This window comes from Cetorhinus maximus, chromosome 3 (genome assembly GCF_964194155.1).
Source record: "Cetorhinus maximus chromosome 3, sCetMax3.hap1.1, whole genome shotgun sequence".
Taxonomy (NCBI): domain Eukaryota; kingdom Metazoa; phylum Chordata; class Chondrichthyes; order Lamniformes; family Cetorhinidae; genus Cetorhinus; species Cetorhinus maximus.
Window position 1 is genome coordinate 173,974,753 of NC_135881.1, and position 22,618 is coordinate 173,997,370.

General features: G+C 43.0%; 2 protein-coding genes across 2 annotated transcripts in view; one reads left to right on the forward strand and one right to left on the reverse strand.

The window, feature by feature from the left end:
* The window catches only part of LOC144679048 (uncharacterized), a 55,100-nt gene extending 32,744 nt beyond the window's left edge, over positions 1–22,356 (reverse strand). Inside the window, exon 1 of the mRNA XM_078539309.1 lies at positions 22,081–22,356. The gene's annotated coding sequence lies outside the window, so the exon portion shown is untranslated. The remainder of the gene's footprint in view (positions 1–22,080) is intronic.
* Positions 18,164–21,566, forward strand: sox4b (SRY-box transcription factor 4b). Its single transcript, XM_078539308.1, has one exon. It carries the CDS (start codon positions 18,458–18,460, stop codon positions 19,595–19,597), a length of 1,140 nt encoding a protein of 379 aa, XP_078395434.1. The 5' UTR covers positions 18,164–18,457; the 3' UTR covers positions 19,598–21,566.
* Positions 22,357–22,618: the final 262 nt, after the last annotated feature.

The window sequence follows — 22,618 nt, forward strand, 5'->3', positions numbered from 1 at the left end:
CTGATCACCTGATTAAACTCAGCAAATGAGGAGGCTATCACTTGGCTTCAGGGATTTACATTCGTTAAATAAATTTCCTATGAATAATAAAGATTACAAACTATTGGCAGTTAGTATTATAACTATGCCGCTTCTTTACAAATTGTTGTTATGTTCTTTCATTCAAAAGCCAACTGTTGGCAGCTGTGCAGCATAAAACAGGAAGGGCAGGCTCATCTAAAAGCACAACTTTGCAGAGATAATTTTAAAAAATAATTCAGATGAGTTTTCAGTCTAAATCAATGTGCGAGCAATCATCATAGAATATTTGATACAGTTGAGTTACAATAAATGCTGTTAAATCTGTGATTCATGTTTTATTTGTCAGGAAATAAATAATTATATAGAACAAGTGATGTACAATGATCACTATCTATATTCGTTCAGAGGTTATTACATAACAAAGACTTAGCCTGTACAGTTTTGCTTGTCTAACTGCTTATTTGGGTTGATTTTCACATAACATTGAACGGCTTTCAAAATGTGACACATTTTCAGTATAATGGCTGTACTGTAATTGCATGCCTGGCACATGAAATCTTCTTTTTATCCTATTTCACACTCAAATCTGGTACTATAATCTGGATATATAGTACTGGAGTCAATGCCGTAGATGAAGTCTATCTGCATAACTCGTACTGGACAGTTTGTACCCACAATTGTTTTTTCTTACATGCTGCACTCCAGGGTGATGTGTTTGTGCAGCTTACTTTGAGTGTGGTAACCTTCATATGTGGTGGTTGGAACATATGACAGAGAGAATAGTAAGATGTAGTGGTTGAAATAGGACAGATGAACCCAAGAAATCTGATGAGGATTTTTATCTAATTCTTGAATTGGTTCTGACATGGAACTAACTCCAAGAACTGATCTGCATGTTGCTGAGGTAACTTTGGAATGTAGTTTAAGTGACATTAAATCAGGCTTGTCCAACCTTTTCGTGTAGGGGCCATATTTCAATTTTTCTCACGCTTGGGGAGCCAATGAGCAAATTTCAGAAAGATAAGGTTTGGCACAACATTAAACATGAATTTTTTTAAAAAGCCCACACAGGAAAAGAAACAAATTGCTGAGCAAAAAAAATCACCACAATAAATTGATTATTTATTACTCACTTTAAAAAAAACTAATATGATGATTTGAGTGTGAACAGGTGAGAGTGTGTTTGTCCAGCTCACTCCAACTCTCAGGGTGCTCACGTATTCACCCTCACCCCTGTGAGTGTGGGTGAGAGTGCCTGTTGGTACATGGGGGTGAAGGTGAATGAGAACCGTGAGACCCTCTGCCCTCCCTCTTTCCCCCTCCTCTCTCTCTCTCTCAGACATACACACACTCAACCTCTCTCTGTCAGAGACACACATGCTCATCCTCACTCACTCACCCACCCTCACTCACTGACCCACCCAGCCTCACACTCACCCACCCTCACTCACCCACACTCACTCACTGACCACCCACCCTCACCCACTTATGCACCCACTCTCACTCATCCATCCACCCACATTCACTTCCCCACCCACCCTCACTCACTGACTGACCCGCCTACCCTCACTCACTGACCCACCCATCCTCACTCATCCACTCTCACTCATCCACTCCCACTCATCTACCCCCAATCACCCATTAACCCAACCACCCTTGCTCACCCACCCTCACTCACTGACTGACCCGCCTACCCTCACTCACTGACCCACCCATCCTCACTCATCCACTCTCACTCATCCACTCCCACTCATCTACCCTCAATCACCCATTAACCCAACCACCCTTGCTCACCCACCCTCACTCACCAATGTCACTCACCCACCTGCTCTCACCCACCTTGACTCACCCATCCTCACTCACCGACCCACCTACCCTCACTTGCTCACCCACCCTCAAGTTCACTTACTTACTCTCACTCACCAAATTGGCTGCAGGGGCAGGGAAGGTACGATGAGAGTGGAAGAGAGGCCTGGAGCGAGGCCTGAGGACTAGCTGTGCCCTAACGTGGGTGCCCACCGAGGGGAGTGCTGAGAGCCGGTTAAACGTGAGGAGGAACCGGGGGAACACTGGAGGAACCGGGGGAACATGGGAAGGAACCAGGGGAACATGGGGAGGAACCGAGGGAACATGGAGAGGAACCGGAGTGGGGTGGTGGGGGGTGCAGCTGGAGCCGTGGGAACGTGCCCAGAGCTGGAATAATGCGCCCCGAGCCGGACCATTGTCAGCCGAGGGGCAGAGGCCCTGTCCGCTCTAGAGTTGCCAATGTTCGCTGTTCCTCCAATCACAGCCTGTTTCTCTTCCATGTTTGCTGGTGATAGGTTCAATAGTGAGCCTATTAGCAGCAAATGTGGGAGAGAAACAAGCTGCGATTGGAGGAGCAGTTCCCTGCAGAAATCTTCAAACTCACTAACCCATCCTACCGGCATTTTTAACAAACGCTCCGGGGACACATGTAGGGGCTTTGCTTCTCCAATGTGGCCCATGGACCCTGGGTTGGAGAAGCCTGCATTTAATGTTTCATAACGAATCTGATCTTGATTTGTTAGAACAAACCACTTAGTTATTAAATTCAAAATATCTAATCAAAAATGACACTGTATTTTGTACTGACACTTTGATTAAGTATGGAAATCTAAAGCATTCAATCAAATCACAGGTATTCACAAGGCTGCTACCAGAAAATGTCATTATGGGGCATATGTACAATTAGATTCAAGCAGGCCTTTCCACCTATCACTGGCCTTCTATCCAGCTTCACCTGTCCCACCCACCTTAAACAGTATATATTTCACCACATCTTTCCTTCTCTTTAGTTCTGAAGAAGTCATACGGACTATAATGTTAACTCTGTCTTTCTCTCCACAGGTGCTATCAGACCTGCTGAGTTTTTCCAGCAATTTTTGTTTTTGTTTTACAATTATATTCAAGTCACTTCTAGGGGAGAATTTTCTCCCCGTCTGGGGGGTTGGGGGGGGCGGGGGGGGGGGGGGGGCGGTGGGGGGGCGGCGGCGGCGGGCGGATTGTGCAGGAGCAGGTGCGGACTTGGGCTGCCATTTTACGTGGGCAGGCCAATTAAGGCCCACACAGCGTGACGTGTGCCCAGGAGTGCCTCCCTGTGCAGGCTGGGGAGGGGATTGCCTGAGTCGGAGCCTGCACTTTTTCGTGCATGCGCGTGAAAAGCATAGAAATCCTCCTGAGGCACAGAGAGTGAGTGAGTGGGTAAGAAGGAACTAGGGATTCAGTCTAAGGGGTGGGGGGGCAGGGGAGCACCCCATGATTGGCAAAGGGCAACCCCCGAAGAGCGACCTCCCCCACCTTCCTTCCCATTTTTAACCATTTGAGGTTAAAAATCAGGCTTCCCACTCCCGCCCTGCTGCCTGCTCCAAATGGATTATGGTATCACTCATCCACTCCCACTCATCTACCCTCAATCACCCACTGACCCAACCACCCTTGCTCACCCACCCTCACTCACCAATGTCACTCACCCACCTGCTCTCACCCACCTTGACTCACCCTGAGGCACAGAGCTGCCTCAGGGAGATTAGTTTAAGTTTAAAAAATGTTAATTAAAAAAAAAAAAAAATTTTTTTAGGACATGTCCCCTCGTGTGAAACTGTCACATGAGCTGGGACATGTCTATGAATTTTATTAAAACATTTTTCAAACTTTTAAAAACCTTCATGAAACCTTATCCCACCCATGGATGAGGTTCCATGAAAAATGCAAAGGCCGCTTGGGCTCTTCGCCTGCCCGCCAACCTTAAGGTTGGACGGCAGCTCAGTTTATTGTTTTACTTAATAGTTAACTGGCCTTAATAGGCCTTTGACAGATCGGCAGGCGTACAGCCGACTCAGCTGTGCGCCAACCGAACTGAAAATCTGAATGACGCGCGGTGACGTCAGGACACACGCCCAATGTCACCGCGCATCATTTTACGCCTCGGCAAGCTGGGGCAGGGCCCACTCGCTGAGCCAAAGATTCTGCCTGTAACTTCTTTATTGGAGGATCTTGCTGCTGTGAACTCTTTAACTTAGTTTCTACTCTAATAAATATATCCATTGTATTGATAGATCACCAAAATGAGCAGATGACAATGAAATAGAATTGAAACTCATATGTATACTGTACTTTATCTGAAGGTCTAAATTTAGTATTTAAAGTACTATAAATTCATATGTTTTTTAATTTGTAAAATTAGTCACCATTGTCTTGACAAGCTCTGCAAAGGAGACAACTATGGATAATTATTATATTTAGGAGTTTATATTCACAGTGCATTTTGATTAAGCAGTGTTTACAGGAATAGATTGCTGTGTTTTCACTAGCATTGAATCAACTTGTTTTTCTTTGGTTTCTGGATGTGAGCTGGGCCAGAGGATGCAGAGATTGGAGGTTGGAGCTCCATGTCTACTACTTTTGGTTGTACATCAAAATTGTACACCAAGGGCATCTTTTTTCTTGATAAAGACAGATACAAAGTATTCATTTAGTACCCTAACCATGCAACTTGTCACCATGTAAAGATCCCCTTTTTAGTCCCTAGTCAGCCTCACCCTTCTTCTTACTACCTTTTTACTATTTATATGCCTATAGATAAGTTTTAGATTCCCTTTTATATTAGCTGCCAGTTTCTTTTACTCATTCTCTCATTCTCTCTTATTTCCTTTTTCCACTTCCCCTCTGAACTTCCTATAATCAGGTTTTTCTCACTTGAGTCATCAAACTGACATCTTCATACACATCCTTTTTCTGCTCCATCTAACTCTCTATTTGTCTCATCATCCAGAAATCTCTGAGTTTGGTTGGCCTACCTTTCATCCTCATGGGAATGAACATCAACTATATCTGAATCATTTCCTCATTAAATGCAGCCCATTGTTCCTTTACAGTTTTGCCTGTTAATCTTTGACTCCAGTTTACCTGGGAGAGATTGTTTTCAACTTGCCTCCTCCAATAAAGTTTTTTACTCCAGGTTACTCCTTATATTTGTTGCATTAGCCTCATCAAAATGGATGTGCAAATAATCCATCTGAATAGAGGAAAAATGTACTTGTCTTGTCACATCATCGAAAAGTCTCAAAATCCTTCACTTGCACACGACATGGACTTCAGCAGTCCAAGAAAGTGGCTCACCACCACCTTCTAAAGGGCAATTAAGGATGGGCTGGCTTTGACAGCGATGCTCACATCTTCTAAAAGAATTTTTAAAAACTCAATGAGTCACCTTTCGAATACAGGCATTGGGCTGAATTTTACACGCCCCCGGTGGGTGTGTTTGCTGCGGGGGGGGGGGGGGCATGTAAAATGGGGTGGGCACCCATCCCACCACCTTCCTGCTCACTCCCAAGCTCACCCCATAATATGGGGGGGTGGGCGGGCACCGAAATCAGTAGCCCAGCCGCCATATTAAAAGGATCAATTAAGGGTCAATGAGGCTTATTATCAAGCCTATTGATCCTAATAATATGCTGCCCACACCATAATCCATTTGGAGCAGGCAGCAGGGCGGGAGCGAGAAGCCTGATTTTTAACCTCAAATGGATAAAAGTGGGAAGGAAGTGGGGGGAGGTCGCTCTTCAGGGATTGCCCTTTGCCAATCATGGGGCGCTCCCCCCTCCGCCCCCCCTTAGACTGATTTCCTAGTTCCTTCCTACCCACTCGCTCTCTTAACCCCACCCTCTACCCCCCCACTGACCCTCTCCCTAATGCTCCCAAACGCTCCAGGCCAAAGACTCTGGACTTACTTGCTCCAGGGATCCTAGGCCTTGGGCTCCTCTTTAGGGAGCTTCCACTGACACCTTCCTGGTGCTGCTGGGACTGATGACTGATGGAGCTGCTGGCCAATTGGATTGGCCAGCGACTTCAGGGGGTGGGCCTTCCGCCCCACTGAGAGGCAGAAGTCCCACTCTGCCCTCATTAATCTGCCTCATGGCACTTTATTGCTGCGGGGCTGGTTGGTGTGCAACTGGTCAGCTTCACGTCGACGTGGTTTCCGGGGCGGGCCATCTGCGCCCCCCCCACCCCCCTCAACATTATTCCATCCATTGTCATTGTGCAGGGGTTGGGAAGATGTTGGTTAGAATGTGAGGGCTGTCTAAAGTTTCTTTTATAGAGGGCAATGAGTGTTGATGTAACCCCTATGCCCAAGTATCTAAAGACAATCCCTGACCCTGGAAGGGATTTGAACCTGTATGTGCGTTGGAATATCCCAAGTTGATAAAATACTATGATATACCTGTTTTCATTTAATAGCCAAAAGAATAGCAGGCTCTGACACTGGCTGAGCAAGTGGGGGTGGTGGCAAAGGGGCGGGTGGTCATGACCCAGACCCTCCCGCCCCTGTCATTTTGACATCAGTCAGCATACCTTTGGAGGACAATTTCTATTCCATCCCAGGAACCTCTGTTACACCTCCAAGTACCCCAGCCCAGCTGCTCCCCCACCACCCCCCGGTTTCTGCCTCCAGGCTTAGACCATAAATCGATACAGCTCCTGGCTCAGTTTTTAGGCCAGATAAATCAACAACCTTCCAATCCTAGTCCAGTCCCTTTTCCGCCATATTGGCCAAACTTGGCCCTGTCACTGGTCTCTGCTATATCATTGTTAGTATATGTATACAAATCACAAGGTTCTCTGTTCTCACTTTGTAGCTACCAATTTTTGCAATTTAACAATATTCTCAGTGAGTGCAGTACTGAGGGAATGCTGAATTGTCAGAACTTCCGCTGTTTGAATTCAGCATCAAAACTTGAGATCCTATCTGCTGGTTCAGATGGATGTTAAAGAGCCTGTGGCATCATTCAAAGAAGGGGAACTTGCTTGTATCTTGGTCAATACCACCAAAACAGATGAAATGGTTGTTTAATAAGTGCAATATAAAATAAAAACAGAAAATGCTGGAGAAACTCAGCAGGTATGACAGCATCTGTGGAGAGAGAAACAGAGTTAATGTTTCGAGTCAGCATGACTCTTCTTCAAAGCTGTAAAGTGGCTGTTTATCTCAGTGCTGGTTGTCTGGCCTTACTGTGTGTAGATTGGCTACTGTATTTGACTACTTCACAATAGCGACTACAATTCAAAAGTATTCTTTTTTGAAGCACCTTGGAAATCTCAATGATATAAAAGGTATTGTATAAACTCAAGTTTTTTCCTTATAATCAGAGTCAATGCACTGAAATTTAATAATAGGAAATTGCAGCATGCAGGAATACATTGCAATCAAATACTTTTTAAAAAAGACCTAAGAATAAACAAAAATGATTCAAATGCACAGGAGCTCAATCAGTATCTGAAAGAAAAGACAAGTCAGAGTGTTAAGCTGCAACATAAGTTTTGATGGGATTATCTTTTTGATTTGATGTTCGGTTTTTATTTCAGATTTCTGGAATTTGATGTTTTCATTCACCTCTAAAATTGTAAAAATTTAATTCTACATTTTGACTCTCTAGTACTCAGAGGTTTGATTGGTTTGGATTGTAAGGATTCTGGTAACAATTAATGAGAATTAAGTGCAGGGGACTAGCTTTCAATGGTATTAAATAGGAAGCCAATTCTTCAGACACCTGCATGCCTAAATTAGTCATCTTATACTGTTCATTTCAAAATATGTTTTTATGTAGTTAAAAGCCAAGATAAAATCACAGGAAGACAATTTACACTGATATTTACAACAATGTGTGGTATTGTTGTTCTACCGTAGACGTAGCAAGTGATGGTTAACAATTATATTTTGAAACAGCAGTTTCTGTTTTAAAAAGGAAAAGAAAGACACAATTGTACCAAGATACGATGGCAAGCTGCAATGTGCATATAAAGAGTTCAAGATCAAACTCCTTCTGCAATTATGATCAGCTCAGACTTTGGGAATAATGAACTTGAACATTAACGGACACCCTCTTGCATCTGCCAGTCCTGGCAACAGAAGAAAACACAAATTACAAGTTAAAATCAGATTGCCAGTCTATTAGACCTGAGGCTGAGACACACACGCATGCAGCCTATTCATCTGATTGCAGATGGAGTACTTTTCGTGACAAGGAGTTCTTTTCAGTGTGATTCCAGCCTGACTTCCCTAACACAATAAGACGTTTTGTTCCTATTCAGTAACATCAAGCCCGCCTTCACTCGCTGCAAAACAGAAATTTAAACATAAACACCCTCTCTGTCTCCCAGATGAAAAATAATTAACATATTAGCTCATTGTAATTATGGTCACTGTCAAATGTTTTTATTCCAGTGTTAAGGTACTGCTACTTTGAAACTGACAGAATCTCTTCGCACTTTTACATCTGGCTTGTCAACTTATTTTGAATGCCTGTGTTAGTGATCCGTGAAAAAACTGAATAACTACAGAAGTTCTTAACATTTAATTGTCCCAACAGGGGTGGTAGCTCAGTTCTAAGAAATTATAATTCTGATTAACTGATAAGAAACTGTTTTTGCCTTTCTTTGATCCTGAACTGAACTGTCCAGTGACTCGCTTCAGGTAAGAAGAAATCTGTGAAGCCCAGAAATCTGAAATAAAGATAGAAGGACAGCCAATAAGTCAATTTGCACCTGAAAATTTTGGGCGTAATTTTTTACCAGAAATCTGATGAAATCTTCTTGAGGTTTGTTCATTCACCACATATATAATAACCCTCTAGAATTCCTAAAGCATGGAGAGAGGGGGAGACAAAAACTGTGGAAATCAGAAGTCAGTAGGGAGGAAGTCTCATCTGAGATAAAGACAGAATTTGACCAAAGAAATCTAAAATCAAATTTGCAATTGCGAGCAGAATTTAATGCCTCCCAGCAGCGAGTTTGGAGGCAGGGTGGGGGTTTCATTGGGTGGGAGGGTGAAAGGTGGGGACCCTGCCGCCTTGTCACCTCGGCCCAAACAAGCTCAGGGCAGGAATGGTGGAGGGCAGCTTTCCAGCCCAGTGACCAACTGGGACCCTTAAGTAGCCAGTTAAGGGCTATTTAAGGGCCTCATTGCACCACCACTGGAATTCAACTAGCAGCGGGTGGGGAAGACCATATGGGATGATTGCCCATTACTGGTACTGGAGAGCTGCCAGCCCTGTTGGCAGGTGCTGTCCGGGTAAGGGCCTGCTTACATCATAATTGCATCTAGCCTTCTGGAGAGAAGTGACACAGGGTTCCCATTGGTTATCCAACCAGTGGGCAGGACCCTGGTCCCCAGTACTAAATTCTGCCCTATATCTATACTCATATAATTATCACTGACACTGAAACAAACTCAGAACTTATTTATTTTCAACAATGACATAACGAGCACTGCATTAGATGCTATCGCTTCTATCAGTTGAAATAATGGAAAGTAAGCTATTGTTTAAATGTTGTCATGGTGTCACTGTTGATCATATTTTGAGAATGATCGTGTCATTGATAGTGTGTTGGTAAAATAAACCTGAAGATTTCATTTATCAAGCTAATGAGGGGTTATACCCAAACTTTCAGATTTTACTGACTTCCTGTCGTTTCTAGCATTAACAATTTCTGTTTTAATTTCAGGTTTCCTACTTCATATCTTCCTGGGGTGGGTCTCAAGATGTGATCTAGGCTGTTGTCACTTTGATGCTGTTGAACATACAAACATCTTCAGGCTTTTCTAGACTACCTTTTGATATACAGCAGAATTTTCTAGCAAAGCAAACATCAACACAATTATTAGTGATGACTAAATCCGGAACAAATTGAGACGTGGTTGAGGTTTGTTTATATTGATATAGGTGCATCTAGGTGGATTTGACTGTACCTGCAATTATGCACTTAGTTCAAAAACATTCTTGCAGAGCTAAATCAAAAGTAGTCAATATAACTGGTCAAAATGCTTCTTTTGACGCAGTATAATTATATTAAGCTTTATATTTTGATAATAAATGTGTATCGTGTTTTAGTAGTACAAATGCACAATCAACAGTTCTACAGTTCAAATGGGATTACATATGTAGAACTGTTGATTGTGCATTTGTAGTATAAAGCACAATACAAATTTATTATCAAAATATAAAGCTTAATACATTTATTATATTTCCCGGAGACTAAAATTCAGAAAGATATCCAAAGTAATTTGAAACCAATGACATTAGGCTATATAATTCACAAATGTGTGATATAACCTGTGGGTGCTTCCTTTTGCTTTCTTTCTTATCATTCATCAGATAGAAAATGGGATTGTGTTGCTTCTGGATACAAACCCTCATAAAATGTGATCACTTAACACTGGACATGCCTAATTGTGACAACCATAAGCAAAACAGATAACTTTCTAATGTTGCGACAGCAACTGTACAAAGGGAGTAATCTTACCCAGTTAGCCAATGCAGCCACCTTTGGCTTCTAACAATTGTAATACTGACCATGCCCTGAACTGACTAAATTGGTGGAAGTAATGCAAATTTTCCATGTTAATGATCCATTTCAGTATTGTCTGTTCATCTAAAAATGTTGTAATCATGAATAATGTAGGAAAGAAAGGTTAGATGTGCATTCAGAAATTTTGTTTGGCTTTGGTTTGGAGGTAGCGAGAAGCCTTGCTCAGAAGCTTAAATATCGTAAGTGGGCATCCCCAATTGTAGGGGTCATAGATTGTCTGTGGAAGAAGTACACTGAATGGAAACATGCCAGTTTCATGTCCTATGCCCTATGTTGTCACTACATATCAATTAAAAGGCCACAAGCTAACAGGAAAACTGCCATGTAACCAAGATGACTGATTATGATTGGAGATAACAGAAACAGTAAAAAATTTGAGGTTTTTAAAAGTATGATCTCAAAAATAAAGCATACTGTACAGACAAATTTGGCATAAAGCCACAATGAGAGATATTAGAATACGTGACCAAACACTTGGTCAAAGAGGTTGTTTTTTTTTAAGGAGTAACTTAAGGGAGGAGAGTAGGTGAGAGGTTTAGGGATGGAATTCCAGAGCTTAGGGTCCAGACAAATGTAGGCACATACCAATAGCGAGGACAATGAAAACTGGAGATACACAAAAGACCAGAATTGCACGAGTGCAGAGGTCTTGGAGCGTTTTAGTACTGTGTTTAGGGTTTTAGGGATGATACAGAGTTAAGGAGGAGTGAAGCCAGAAGGGTTTGAACATGGAGCAGGCTCAAGGGACTGAATGGCTTACTCCTGCTCCTATTTCTTATGGTCTTATGTTCTAATGCAAGCCTGAAAATTTTAAACTTGAGTCATTGCCAGACTGGGAGCACAAAGATGAAGGGTGAATGGGCAGCAGAGTTATGATTATGCTGAAGTTTATGGAGGTTGGTGGGGTTGGGTGGTGGGGGGTGGTCAGCTAGGAGAGCATTGGAATAGTCAAATCCAGAGATAACAGAAGCATGGGTCTCAGCAGCAGATAGGCTGAGGCAGGGGGTGGAGACAAGGATGGGCAACGAAACTCATGTCCACAACTTTCTGTTTTGCAAAAAATACACAACGGCTATTAGTAAATGACAAAGTTTTTAAAATAGCCGTAGTATTGGAGTTTGAGCCTTTCATCAAATTAGTGAATTCTTAATTAAAGGACCAAATACTACATTTGTAAGGTTGTAACTCAAAAGTTCAGCGAGATCGAGGCACTTCTATATTACGGTCCTTGGGTGGGGGTGGGGAGAAATGCTCTTTCTTGGGCAATAACGCAGTCCCTTGGATCCATAGTCGAGGAATATGACTGGAATGCACAACAATTCGGTGACAGACTGGCATGACGTTATTTTTAATGTTCGGCAAGTGTCTGTAAATAAAAAAAAACACGAGTAAATAAAAATGCGCTCATGAGCCGCGCACGTGAATCCCAGGAGCAGATGGGCTTTGCTTACCTGAGTTGGCGGCTGCCGCCCCAGGTGGAGCGTCGCGCGCTGGCACGTGCAGCGCCTTACCTGGCGGCCCCGCCCCGCGCGCTCCGCACCTGTCGCCCTCTCGCACCGCACGTGCCCCTTTGATCGACAGGCCCTCGGGTATCAGCTGCCGCTCAGCGCCTTGAGCTCCTATCTCTCTCTCTCTCTCACACACTCACACACACACAGCAACAGCTAAACACGAGCGCTCGGCAACAGCCAGAAATAACGATCAAAGGTTGTCATTATGTATGCCAAGCGCCCGCTTCCCCACCATTCTTTTGTCCGGCTGTAATTTGAAGAAGGCCATCATTAATTGGTTTTTGGGGTTGAATTTGAACAACCCCCAACGACAAAAAAAAATCTGTTCTGCGTGGCATGTTAAACCCAGGAGTCAATTGTTTTCCTGAATAGGAAATAGACGCGAGTTGCTGGCTTGATATTCCTTAGATTTCCCCCCCCATAAACAGATAAGACTACAAAGTACAATTTTGCGCGGCTACATGTGACAATTTTATTTCGAAATGATGCAACTTATTAACTTTGTCAGAGACTTCTTTGATAACCAAGAATCAACCAAAAAATGTCTAAAATTATTGAACGATACTATCTCACTAACCAAACCATGTTCTGATTTTCACCACCTCCTTGCGGGGATAAATCTGTTAATTGCCCCGAGCTCGCTATGTCTTCCACTCTAAACGGCTTTAGTGCAAACCCTTCCGATCCACCTAAGCGATAGTAACTGGAGTTTCTGGCTGCTTGACATTTGTTCAATATCTTGCCATTTAATAATGGAAAAAGCAGGTGTTATGAACGTTGTCTTTTACATTAGCCCCAAGCTGTAGTTCAGTTTTTTTTTAAAAATCTGACTTGTTTTTTGTCTTTTTTAATTCAATTTTCCAGAATTTACATTTCTACATGCAATATGAGTCCTTGCTGCAGTTTCATTATCCTAGCTTGCCGGAGCAGCATTAGGTTTCTTGGCATGACACTACCTTTGCTGGAAGCGATGTGAGTTTAAGGGTTGAATCAATTTGTTCGTGGTCTCTGGGGGTTCGGTCGGGTCGGCAGGTGGGGGGATGGGGACGGGGTGGGGGGAGGATGTTCCTTGACTGCTAATTGTCATGTTGGTTGGAGGTCATTGCCCTGTCTATCTATGGATATGTCACTGTTACTGATCAGCGTTCTCCGGAGAGGAGCGGGATGGGGGGAGGGGGAGAAGGGCAGCGCTGATGGAGCTTTCAAGAAAATGAGCTGTTATTAAGGTCGTTCGTTAATCTGGAACTCGCAATTGCTTCCTTTATCGCATTTACCAGGAGTCCGTTCATCCTTTTTGGATGTCGAGTACTGTCTGAGGCAAATTCTGCTGGCGTTTCAGGGGTTTGAACGGCAGCACAATAATATCCTCTTGTACTTCCGTGGACGATTGAGCCTTGAGCAGTTTTCAGTAACACAGCTCCCCGTTACTTAAAAAAGTGTATATTATTAAAATTAGTAGGATTCAGTAATCGAATATAGGTGTTTACTTGTTTCTAGAAAATCCCTAAACAGGGCTTCCGGTTTGTTTTAATCCACTGGGTATACAGTTACAAATGTGGGTGGTCCAGAGTAACGTTGTTGCTCTGGATTTTACAAAGAGATCACCTGCTAGAATCTGGTCAGCTACAGCTGGGGTAGTTGTTGAAAGTGGGGGAGGGGTGGGTGGAGACAAGTTGGCACGCAGCAAGGTGGCGAAATATAAGATTCGTTTTGTATTCTGAAATGCACTTCATCTGGAATAAGAATCATCCTCATTAAAAGAGAGTTGAAAAATCTTCACACGGCAGCTAGAATGTAATAGATCTTTTTTGCCACGAATTGTTGAAGAAGGGGGGCTATTTTTGATGGTGGAATATTATTAAGAGAAATAGAGTGTGAGCAGGCTATGGGTTTGGGCATGATTCTCAGATGGCAGAAAAGACAGAGTTAGTGGTTGGGACAGATTCATAGCATCTTACAGCATAGAAGGAGGTAATTCTGTCCATCGTGTTTGTTCTAGCTATTTGAAAGAGCCGTCCAATTTAGTCCCACACCACTGCTTTTGCCTCCAAACTCTACAGATTAATTTTCTTCAAACCTATGTCCAATTGACGTTTGAAAGTTCCTATGGAGTCTACTTCCACCACTCTTATAGGTAGTGCATTCCAGGTCTTAACAAACCCTGTATGAAAAAAATCTAAATTCCTTTTTTGTCAATGATGTTAAATTTGTGACCTTTGGCTACAGCCCCATGTGCCAGAGGAAACTGTTGCTCTATGCTACTTGCTCTAACAAAACCACTCATGATTTTGAATGCCTCTATTATGTGTCCACTTATTCTGTTCTGGGGAGGATAATTCCAGATTTTCCACTCTCTTCACATAACTAATATCCATACTATCATCCTGCTAGAACTCCCCTGTACCCTCTCCAAGGTCTTGACATCCATCCTAAAATGTGCTGCCCAGGATTGTACACAATACTCCAATTTAGGCCCAACCAATGATTTGTAAAGTTTTAGCATGAAATCCTTGTTTTTGTATTCAATGTCCCTATTGACAAAACCAAGGTACCCCATAAACTTCCTTAACCACCTTATCAACATACCCTGAAGCCTTCCAAATTGTGTGAATAAGCACTTTGCAAATAGTACCATTTATATTATCTCTCCATGTTGTTCCTCCAAAAGTGATCACTTCACACTTATCCACATTCAATTGCATTTGCCATATGTCTGCCTCTCTCACCAATTGCGAATGTCCTCCTGGAGGATGCTGCTATTCTGTGATTTACTACATTGCCAAGCTTTGTATCGTCTGCAAATTTTGACACTTATTTATATAGGAGCAGGAGTAGGCCATTTGGCCTATCAAGCCTGCTATGCCATTCAATTAGATCAATATCATATTCCCATGCTTTATCCCCATATCCCTTGATGTCATTAGTCTCCAGAAATCTATCAATTTCTGTCTTGAACATGCTCAATAATTAAGCCTCCACAGCCCTCTGGGGTAGAGAATACCAAAGATTCACTACCCTCTGAGTGAAGAAATTCCTCCTTACCTCAGTCTTAAATGGCCTACTCCTTATCCTGAGATGATGTCCCCTGGTTTTAGACTCACCAGCCAGGGCAAACATCTTATCTACATCCACCCTGTGAGAATATAATAGTGTTTATGTGATGTAATTTTCTATGATTACCAGGACAGGGTTTCTAATTTTGATAGAGATGTTTTAATAGTTCTTAATGATACTATTGGGTGTGACCCTGGTAGGACTTTGTACCATATATCCCATTGCAGAATCCAACTAGGCTGATTCTCCAGTGCAGCACTGAGGGGGTACTGTGCTGTCAGAAGCACGGTGTTTCAGGTGAGATATGAAGCTCGGCTCCAGACATAAAAGGTTTCATGGGACTATTATTAAGAACAGCAAGGGATTTCTCCCCTGATGATCCGGGCAATATTTATTCTTCAGATTATCTGGCCATTGTCATATTGCTGTTTGTGTGAGTTTGCAGTGCGCAAAATGCCTTGCTTCCTACTGCGAATCAGCTGCAAAAGGTACTTCATTGGCGGTAAAGCACTTTGAAATGTCCCGAAGGTGTGAAGAGCTCTACATAAATGCAAGTTGTCCTATTCTTTCTCAACTAACATCTCGAAAAAACAGATTATCAGGTCATCATCACGTTGCTGTTTGTGGAACCTTGTGTGGGCGAATTGGCTGTCACGTTTCCTACATTAGGGCAGTGTGTACACTGTGAAGTCTTTCGTTTTTAATCTTTAATCACTTTTTAATCACAGTTCTGATGGTAATCATACTTTAGTACTCCTCTGCCGCTATATCTTCTGTTATAACATTTAAGGGTAATAATTAAATGTTAGAGTTGAAGCGAATAAGACTGCTCATAGATGGAATGTACTCCAATTTTAACAAATACCCCCCTAATCTCCGACACCCGCGCTGACATTTTCGGAGTCAATGTTGGTTTCATACGTGGTGCACAGTCTTCATCACCCTGTTTGACCTACAAGCCTCTGATTAATGTTGCAAACACATTCCCCCGCAATTAGATGGCATTTAACAAAAGCCTTGAAGTTCTGCTCTTCCTTTAGATCTGTGGGGCTCCGACAATGAGTCCTAAGGCCTGAGGCCCTTACCATGCTGTTTGACCTGCTGGGTGCTTCCAGCACATTCTGGTCCATTTTGGATACCATTCAACATGTTCTAACAGTTCCGAACCGCATTTTAGTGAAACATGTAAGTTAGAGGCGCTGTATCATACAGTGTGAATATATTTGTTTATACACAAAGCAACACACATGAACGTGGGTCAGTTCAGACCTGAACATGTATTTACTCATACACCCCTACCACTTCAGATTGAACACTGAACCCAGTGCACCTGTTATATTTCAAGTGTACTGTGTTTGGTTGGACGGATTATTGGATCCACTTGGTTATCCTCCCCTGCCGCCTTAGTATTAATATTGGCAGAAAAGACCACTTTGTTTTACAGATAAGGTTGGAATTAGCAGGAAGCAAAATCTTGTTTGAGGGGCGATGTTTGGATAAATAGCTTTGCTTTTTCGCACACTCTCTGGAAAATGTAACCTGTTCTGAGGTGCAATCCTCAGGTGTGTCTAAATCCTCATACCTAGTCAGTCGAGCTTCACACACGTGTCCCACTGTTTTTTTTAAGCGAGACTATATACAGCAAACAAAGCAGGTCTGATGAAACGTAACTGTAACACAAGAATACATCCTAAATTATAACTCTACCGTGAACATGAAAGCAGAGGGAATGGCTGGCAAATAAAAAGAATATGGAATTGGGAAAACCCAGTGGAAGCTACTTTTTGCCTTATTAGTTTCACTGGACGACAAAAAGGATCGCTCGTTTCACCTTATTTTCCCTCCCTCACCCGAAACAGGGCTCAAAATTACTCGCAGCTGTCTGATGAGTGCATAGTAGCAGTGCCGCCACCTAGCGCCTCATATTGGAAGCAACGCAAGTGAAAATTGAATAAGACATGTGTTCAAACCTCCATGGTATCACATTCTCGTCTCTATTTTTTGTGGTTTGCGCATTTAAGTTATAACCTTGCACATTTTGCTAGTTATATGTAACTTCTTTGGCAAGTTAAGTATGCACATAGTATCTGGACTTTTGTTTGTCAGAATCCTAATACAAAATGATTGGTTTATCGGGTGCCACAGATATTAACTTAAAACTGCCAGTAAGATTACATCTTATATTTTCTATGGGGAAGGAAATCGGCACATTTATTATTTTAGATGTTGCGATAAAAACATTATGTTTGTGTCACCATTGTGCTATTCCCACAACACTTTCAATCTTTCGTTTCAGCCGAACATATTTGCATATCTAGTACCTTGTTTTTCATCCGACAACTGTCAATACGGTAAAAGGTGGTCGTCACCCGAATGTATTTATTTGACTCGCCTCTTTCACCATTGCCCAGCCCACATAATGTGCTTCTTATGTTACTGCCAACGTTTATCCACTTGTCCTGTGCGGTGGAGATGGAGAAACCTACAAATATCGAAGGCAAAGCCTTCATTATTTTTCATTTGTTTCATGTAATAATACAGCCCTGGACTTGCTGAAATGAATCTTGTGAAAGAGCGCACGGACGGGCTCAGTATTTTTTTTTAAATCAAAGAGGGAGATGTACACGCAGGCACAGAAAAAAAAGGCAAAACTCCCTCAGTAGTGTTTTGTGAATCGCTTTCAGTGTCTGGCATTCTCGCTCGCATGAAACTGCAGGCATACAGTTTCGTGTCAATTGCCCGCAACTTAACATCAGTCGACTAGCTGCTAGGGTGTGTATGTGTGCGAGGCATACACACAGATAGAGAACAGTGTGTGTGTGTTAGATATAGCACAAGAAAGGGTTCAGCTTCGTGGTTGATTGGTGTCTGAATCAGTGGGACGGACAAATGCCAGTCGGGGGAGAGGAAAAGGCATAATGCAGCTTTAATTTAATGCCAGCGGGGAGGGAGGGAGGGAGGGAGGGGGAAGTAAGTGCATTTGCAGCCATGCCCCCTTTAAGTTGGTAGTGTAAACTCGAATGAGGTCAGCCACGGCGCTTCTCATTGCACGCGCCGCGCGGCCGGCAGCCAATCAGGTGGCGCGGGGGCGGAGTAGGGCGCTGGAAGCGTTGGAAACAGACGCGGTCTGGACGAACGGCGCCCTCTGATTGGTTGGAGCAGGGACACCTTTAACTCGACGTCACAATGCCTGGGACTGGATAAGAAGGCGAAGCGAGTTCGAGTCTGGTTTAAGCAGCAGACACAAGTTTTTTATATAACACAGTCTTCCCGCATGGTCAGAGGGGGAAGGTTGTGCCAAAGTATATACACATTTTATACAAGAAACTAGGTTCTTTTCTGCGAACGCGAGGAGCAGCTCTTTCAAAGCACAGCAGCCTCTGTAATAACAGGGAAAAAGTACAAGCCAACCAAACTGCTACAGTTTTAAAAGCCTTTTTTTTCCCCTCAGTGCCCACAGAGCAAAAATATATTAAAAAGAAAGCATGGTGCAGCAAACGAACAACGCAGAGAACACGGAAGCAGTGCTAGCCGGAGAGTCTACCGACTCCGGCGCTTCCGATCTGGGCATAGCTTGTTCACCCGCGGCGGAATCGGTGGTATCGGATGGTGAGAAAACGGACGAGCCAAGCTGGTGCAAGACCGCCAGTGGGCACATCAAGAGACCCATGAACGCATTTATGGTGTGGTCGCAGATCGAGAGGAGGAAGATCATGGAGCAGTCGCCGGACATGCACAACGCCGAGATCTCGAAGCGCTTGGGGAAGCGCTGGAAGTTACTGAAAGACAGTGATAAAATTCCTTTTATCCGTGAAGCCGAAAGATTGCGACTCAAGCACATGGCGGACTATCCAGATTATAAATACAGACCGAGAAAGAAGGCAAAAAGTGCAAGCAGCAAACCCGGAGAGAAAAGCGAAAAGATCAACACTAAACCCTCGGCTAAAAAGAGCAGTTGCAGCAATAGTAGCATTAACAAACCCAGCAAAACGCACAAGATCATCTTGGGTACGCTCACCAAGTCTCCGATCATTCACCAGCATCCGCAGTCAGGCATCACTACTTCTAACACAAACACTACCAACCAACACGCGATTTACAAAGCGCGGACGAGCCCAGCTTCCAAGCACCTTGTAGATAAGAAACTGAAAGAGAGGCGGTCGTTCAGGGGCCAGGGCACTACCTCTCCAGCCGCCGTGCCAGCCAGCCCGACCCTCAGTTCTTCAGCCGAGCCCAGCGACCCGGTCAGTTTCTATGAGGATCTAGCAGGCGGGACAAGAGTACGAGTACCCGATTCGCCCGCAGATCAACGCAAACACCCTGGCAATTTGCGATCCATCTCGCCGACCCCCTCTACATCCCACTCCTGCTCTTCTTCGTCTCTGGCCTCGTCTTCCGATGAAGAGTTTGAGGACGACCTCATGGACCTTAGTTCCAGCCCCACTTTCGAGAGCATGACGCTGGGCAACTTGAGTTCGTCCCTGGACAGAGATCTGGAGTTTAATTTTGAGCAGGAGTCCGCGTCCCACTTTGAGTTCCCAGACTACTGCACGCCAGAGGTGAGCGAAATGATTTCAGGGGACTGGCTGGAGTCAAGTATTTCAAACCTAGTGTTCACGTATTAGAAAGCGACAAGTGAAAAAAAAACGGACTGTTGCTGTTTTATCTTGGAGGGAAAAAAAAGGGATCGTGAAATAAAATAATTGTGATCCAAGTGCTGTAAAATTGCGTGATCCTAATGTTTGATCGCAAGTCTTCAGCAAAAAAAAACAAATGTGCCGACGTGTTTTAGGAGCGACTGAGATTCCATTGAAAATAAAATGCCCAGCCTCGACTCTGGACTGGAAAGGAAAACCTGAAATTGATTTGCACGTACGGAGGAAACGCGGGATTCGCATTAAAGACAGACAGAACGTTTAAAGCTGTGGAATGAAATGAAATCGCCAAATCAAATTATATTGGTACAGACACACGCGCGAAGTCGTGAGATCTACACGCGAAGAAAGTGTTTCATGAGAAGAATGGTGTGGTCGGATTACTGTATTTCGCTGGATTCATAGCATGTACTGTATCGTTCCAGATTCTGTACAGACTTGAAGTTACTAGTGTTAGGGCGAATCAAAACAGATAGATGGCGCTCTATCAAGTCACCAGCTCTTTTACCCCTTATCACTAACCCTACTGAAATCTGCGCTGGACTGTATTTTCTGGACCAAAATTTCTCACAACTTCTATGTTCCACAACAATTTACAACAGACATGGACTTCTCGTCACCGATATTTCATCCTCGTATTGTTTTGTTTCCCTTGCAAATGTAATCAAAAACCATTTTATATGGATGTATTTATACTGGCCAAACATTTTGACATTTTTTTTTCGTAGGCCTGTTAATTACCTGCACCGTTTTATCTCCTTCACTGAAGGGCTAGAGTTAAACTTTTAATTTTATATTTAAATGTAGACTTTGACACTTTTAAAAAAAAGACAGAGAAAGATGAGACGTTTGATTATTTTCTCAGTGTATTTTTGTAAAAAATATAAAGGGGGTGTTAATCGGTGTTTATTGCTGTCTGGATTTCCTGATGATGAACAAAGAGGCCGATGTCACCGCCTTGCCTCTTTTTATATTCCACATGTTTACACTTCAATGTGCAGGTTTTGTAATTTAAGGCTGCAGTTACCTTTACGTTGGCTTCGGGGCTGTATTTGAGCAGATGTTAAAACCCACAACGTCCCTTCCTGCCCACTGTAGCCTCTTACAATATGTCTACTTGACAGTATTTAAAAATGGAAACCCATTTGAACACTTCTGCCCAGAAACAGATGACCATTAAAGCTTCTTTTAAAATTTCTAATGGCTGCAGTCATCTTCCACGTATATATATAAATATTAGCGAGATGTAAGAGGAGTGTAGGTGAACCGTGATTTTGTAATTGTTTCGATCTTTCTGAAGTTGAGCACCAAGGCAAAGAAAAGGGATGCTGCAACTTTGCACCAATTATGTGGCGCTCCTTATATTGTGCTCAACCACTGGATATGGAATACTGATTTGAGTTCGCGACACTATGCTGCGTTTCTCATTCTGTAATAATGATAACTATTATTAATTCTTATAACTTGTCGGCTAAATATATTGTTTTGGCATGAAGCTAGCATATATAATTCCGAAATCAGGTTTAGCTGTTGTGGGTTTCTTTTTGATGGGGGAGGGGGTTGGAAGAGAAGTGTGAACGCCTTTTTGTACATTTAAATCTGTATTATATAAACCACAAGACTGTGTTTCTTGTTTGTGTCCAAACTACCGTGACAGGCACTAAGGCAGCAACCATGAAAACAAAAATCTTGGTCGCTGTCCGATTGTTAGTTTTTTTTTAAAAAAATCTTTTATTTTAACTTTTTAAATTTTCATCCATCCTGTGCAATATGCTGTGTATAGTCTGTCAGATGATCATGCCTCAACACTTTTTTTAAAAAAAATGTCATGCCAGCTAATCGTGTCAAGTCACTGCCTGTCAGATTGTTGATATACTCTTGTAAATAGTTTTTTTTTCTGAGAGAGAAGGAAATAAAATCAGCTGGAACTGAACCCTAACCACTGAGTCCCTGCTTTACTGCAAAGGAGAACGGGGGAAGGAGAAAAAGCGCCAATCTGCTAAAGCTCGTTTACGTACACTAAACGTGTACACGCACCAAGCGTGACTAAAACAACATTCAAAAAATATTCCAAACAAGTTAGCAAAAAAAAAAGTTCCAGGAACCCAAAACGAAAGCACTGTCTATGTTTATATGTGTGTGAGGGGGGGGGGGGGGGGGGCGGTGGGTGGGAGGGGACGACAAACAAGTCAGTAAAAATGTTAATTTTCACTTTATTCTTGTCAATTTCGAAATAAACAAGCCACGCATCTCTCTATGTTGTCTGGTGTCTTTAACTCTTGTGGCATAGAGAAGGGTCGTTTGAAATGGGGCAAATTAAAATCAGAGCTGGATTCCTGACCAGGAGACTTTCCGTCAGGAAGATACAAAAACGTGGGCATATAAACAATCTTCCAGGAAAGGTTTTTTTTTTAATTTAAAAAAAAGCGTCCGCCACGTCTCACATAATCTACCTTCCGTTTCCGAGTCCAAATGCAGTCTCCCTTTTTCTCTCGAAACAGATGTGAGTTAAAGGATCCAAGGCGGGAGTTTAGTTCGAGGCATTCGGGGTTAGTTTCCCATCCGGAGGTTTTCAAATCCTGTAATTTTAATACTCACTCCAGTATGAATGCTGCCTGATTTTCCCAGGAAGTCCGCGATTAGACGGGCGGAGGAGGTGGGTGGGTGGGGGGGAGGGGAGATTGTATAGTCTGGACCAGAAAAGCTAATGCAGTCTGAACAACGCGCGGTCTGTGCACTGCAACTGGATATAGGGCTATTCACAAAGCTTCACAATATAGTTTGGGCTACGGAGGCCGGAAGGGTTTCCGTGGATGTTAACGCGAACACACACAACTGCTTTAGAATTTAAAACTGCAGGTCCTTTTTTAACATTCATAATCTTTCGCTGGAGAGCCACAAAAAAAAATTGCTCCGAATATTTAATGGAGCATTAGCACATATGAACTAACAGTTGTTATGTCCAATGTCTTAAACCTGCAAGGGTACATT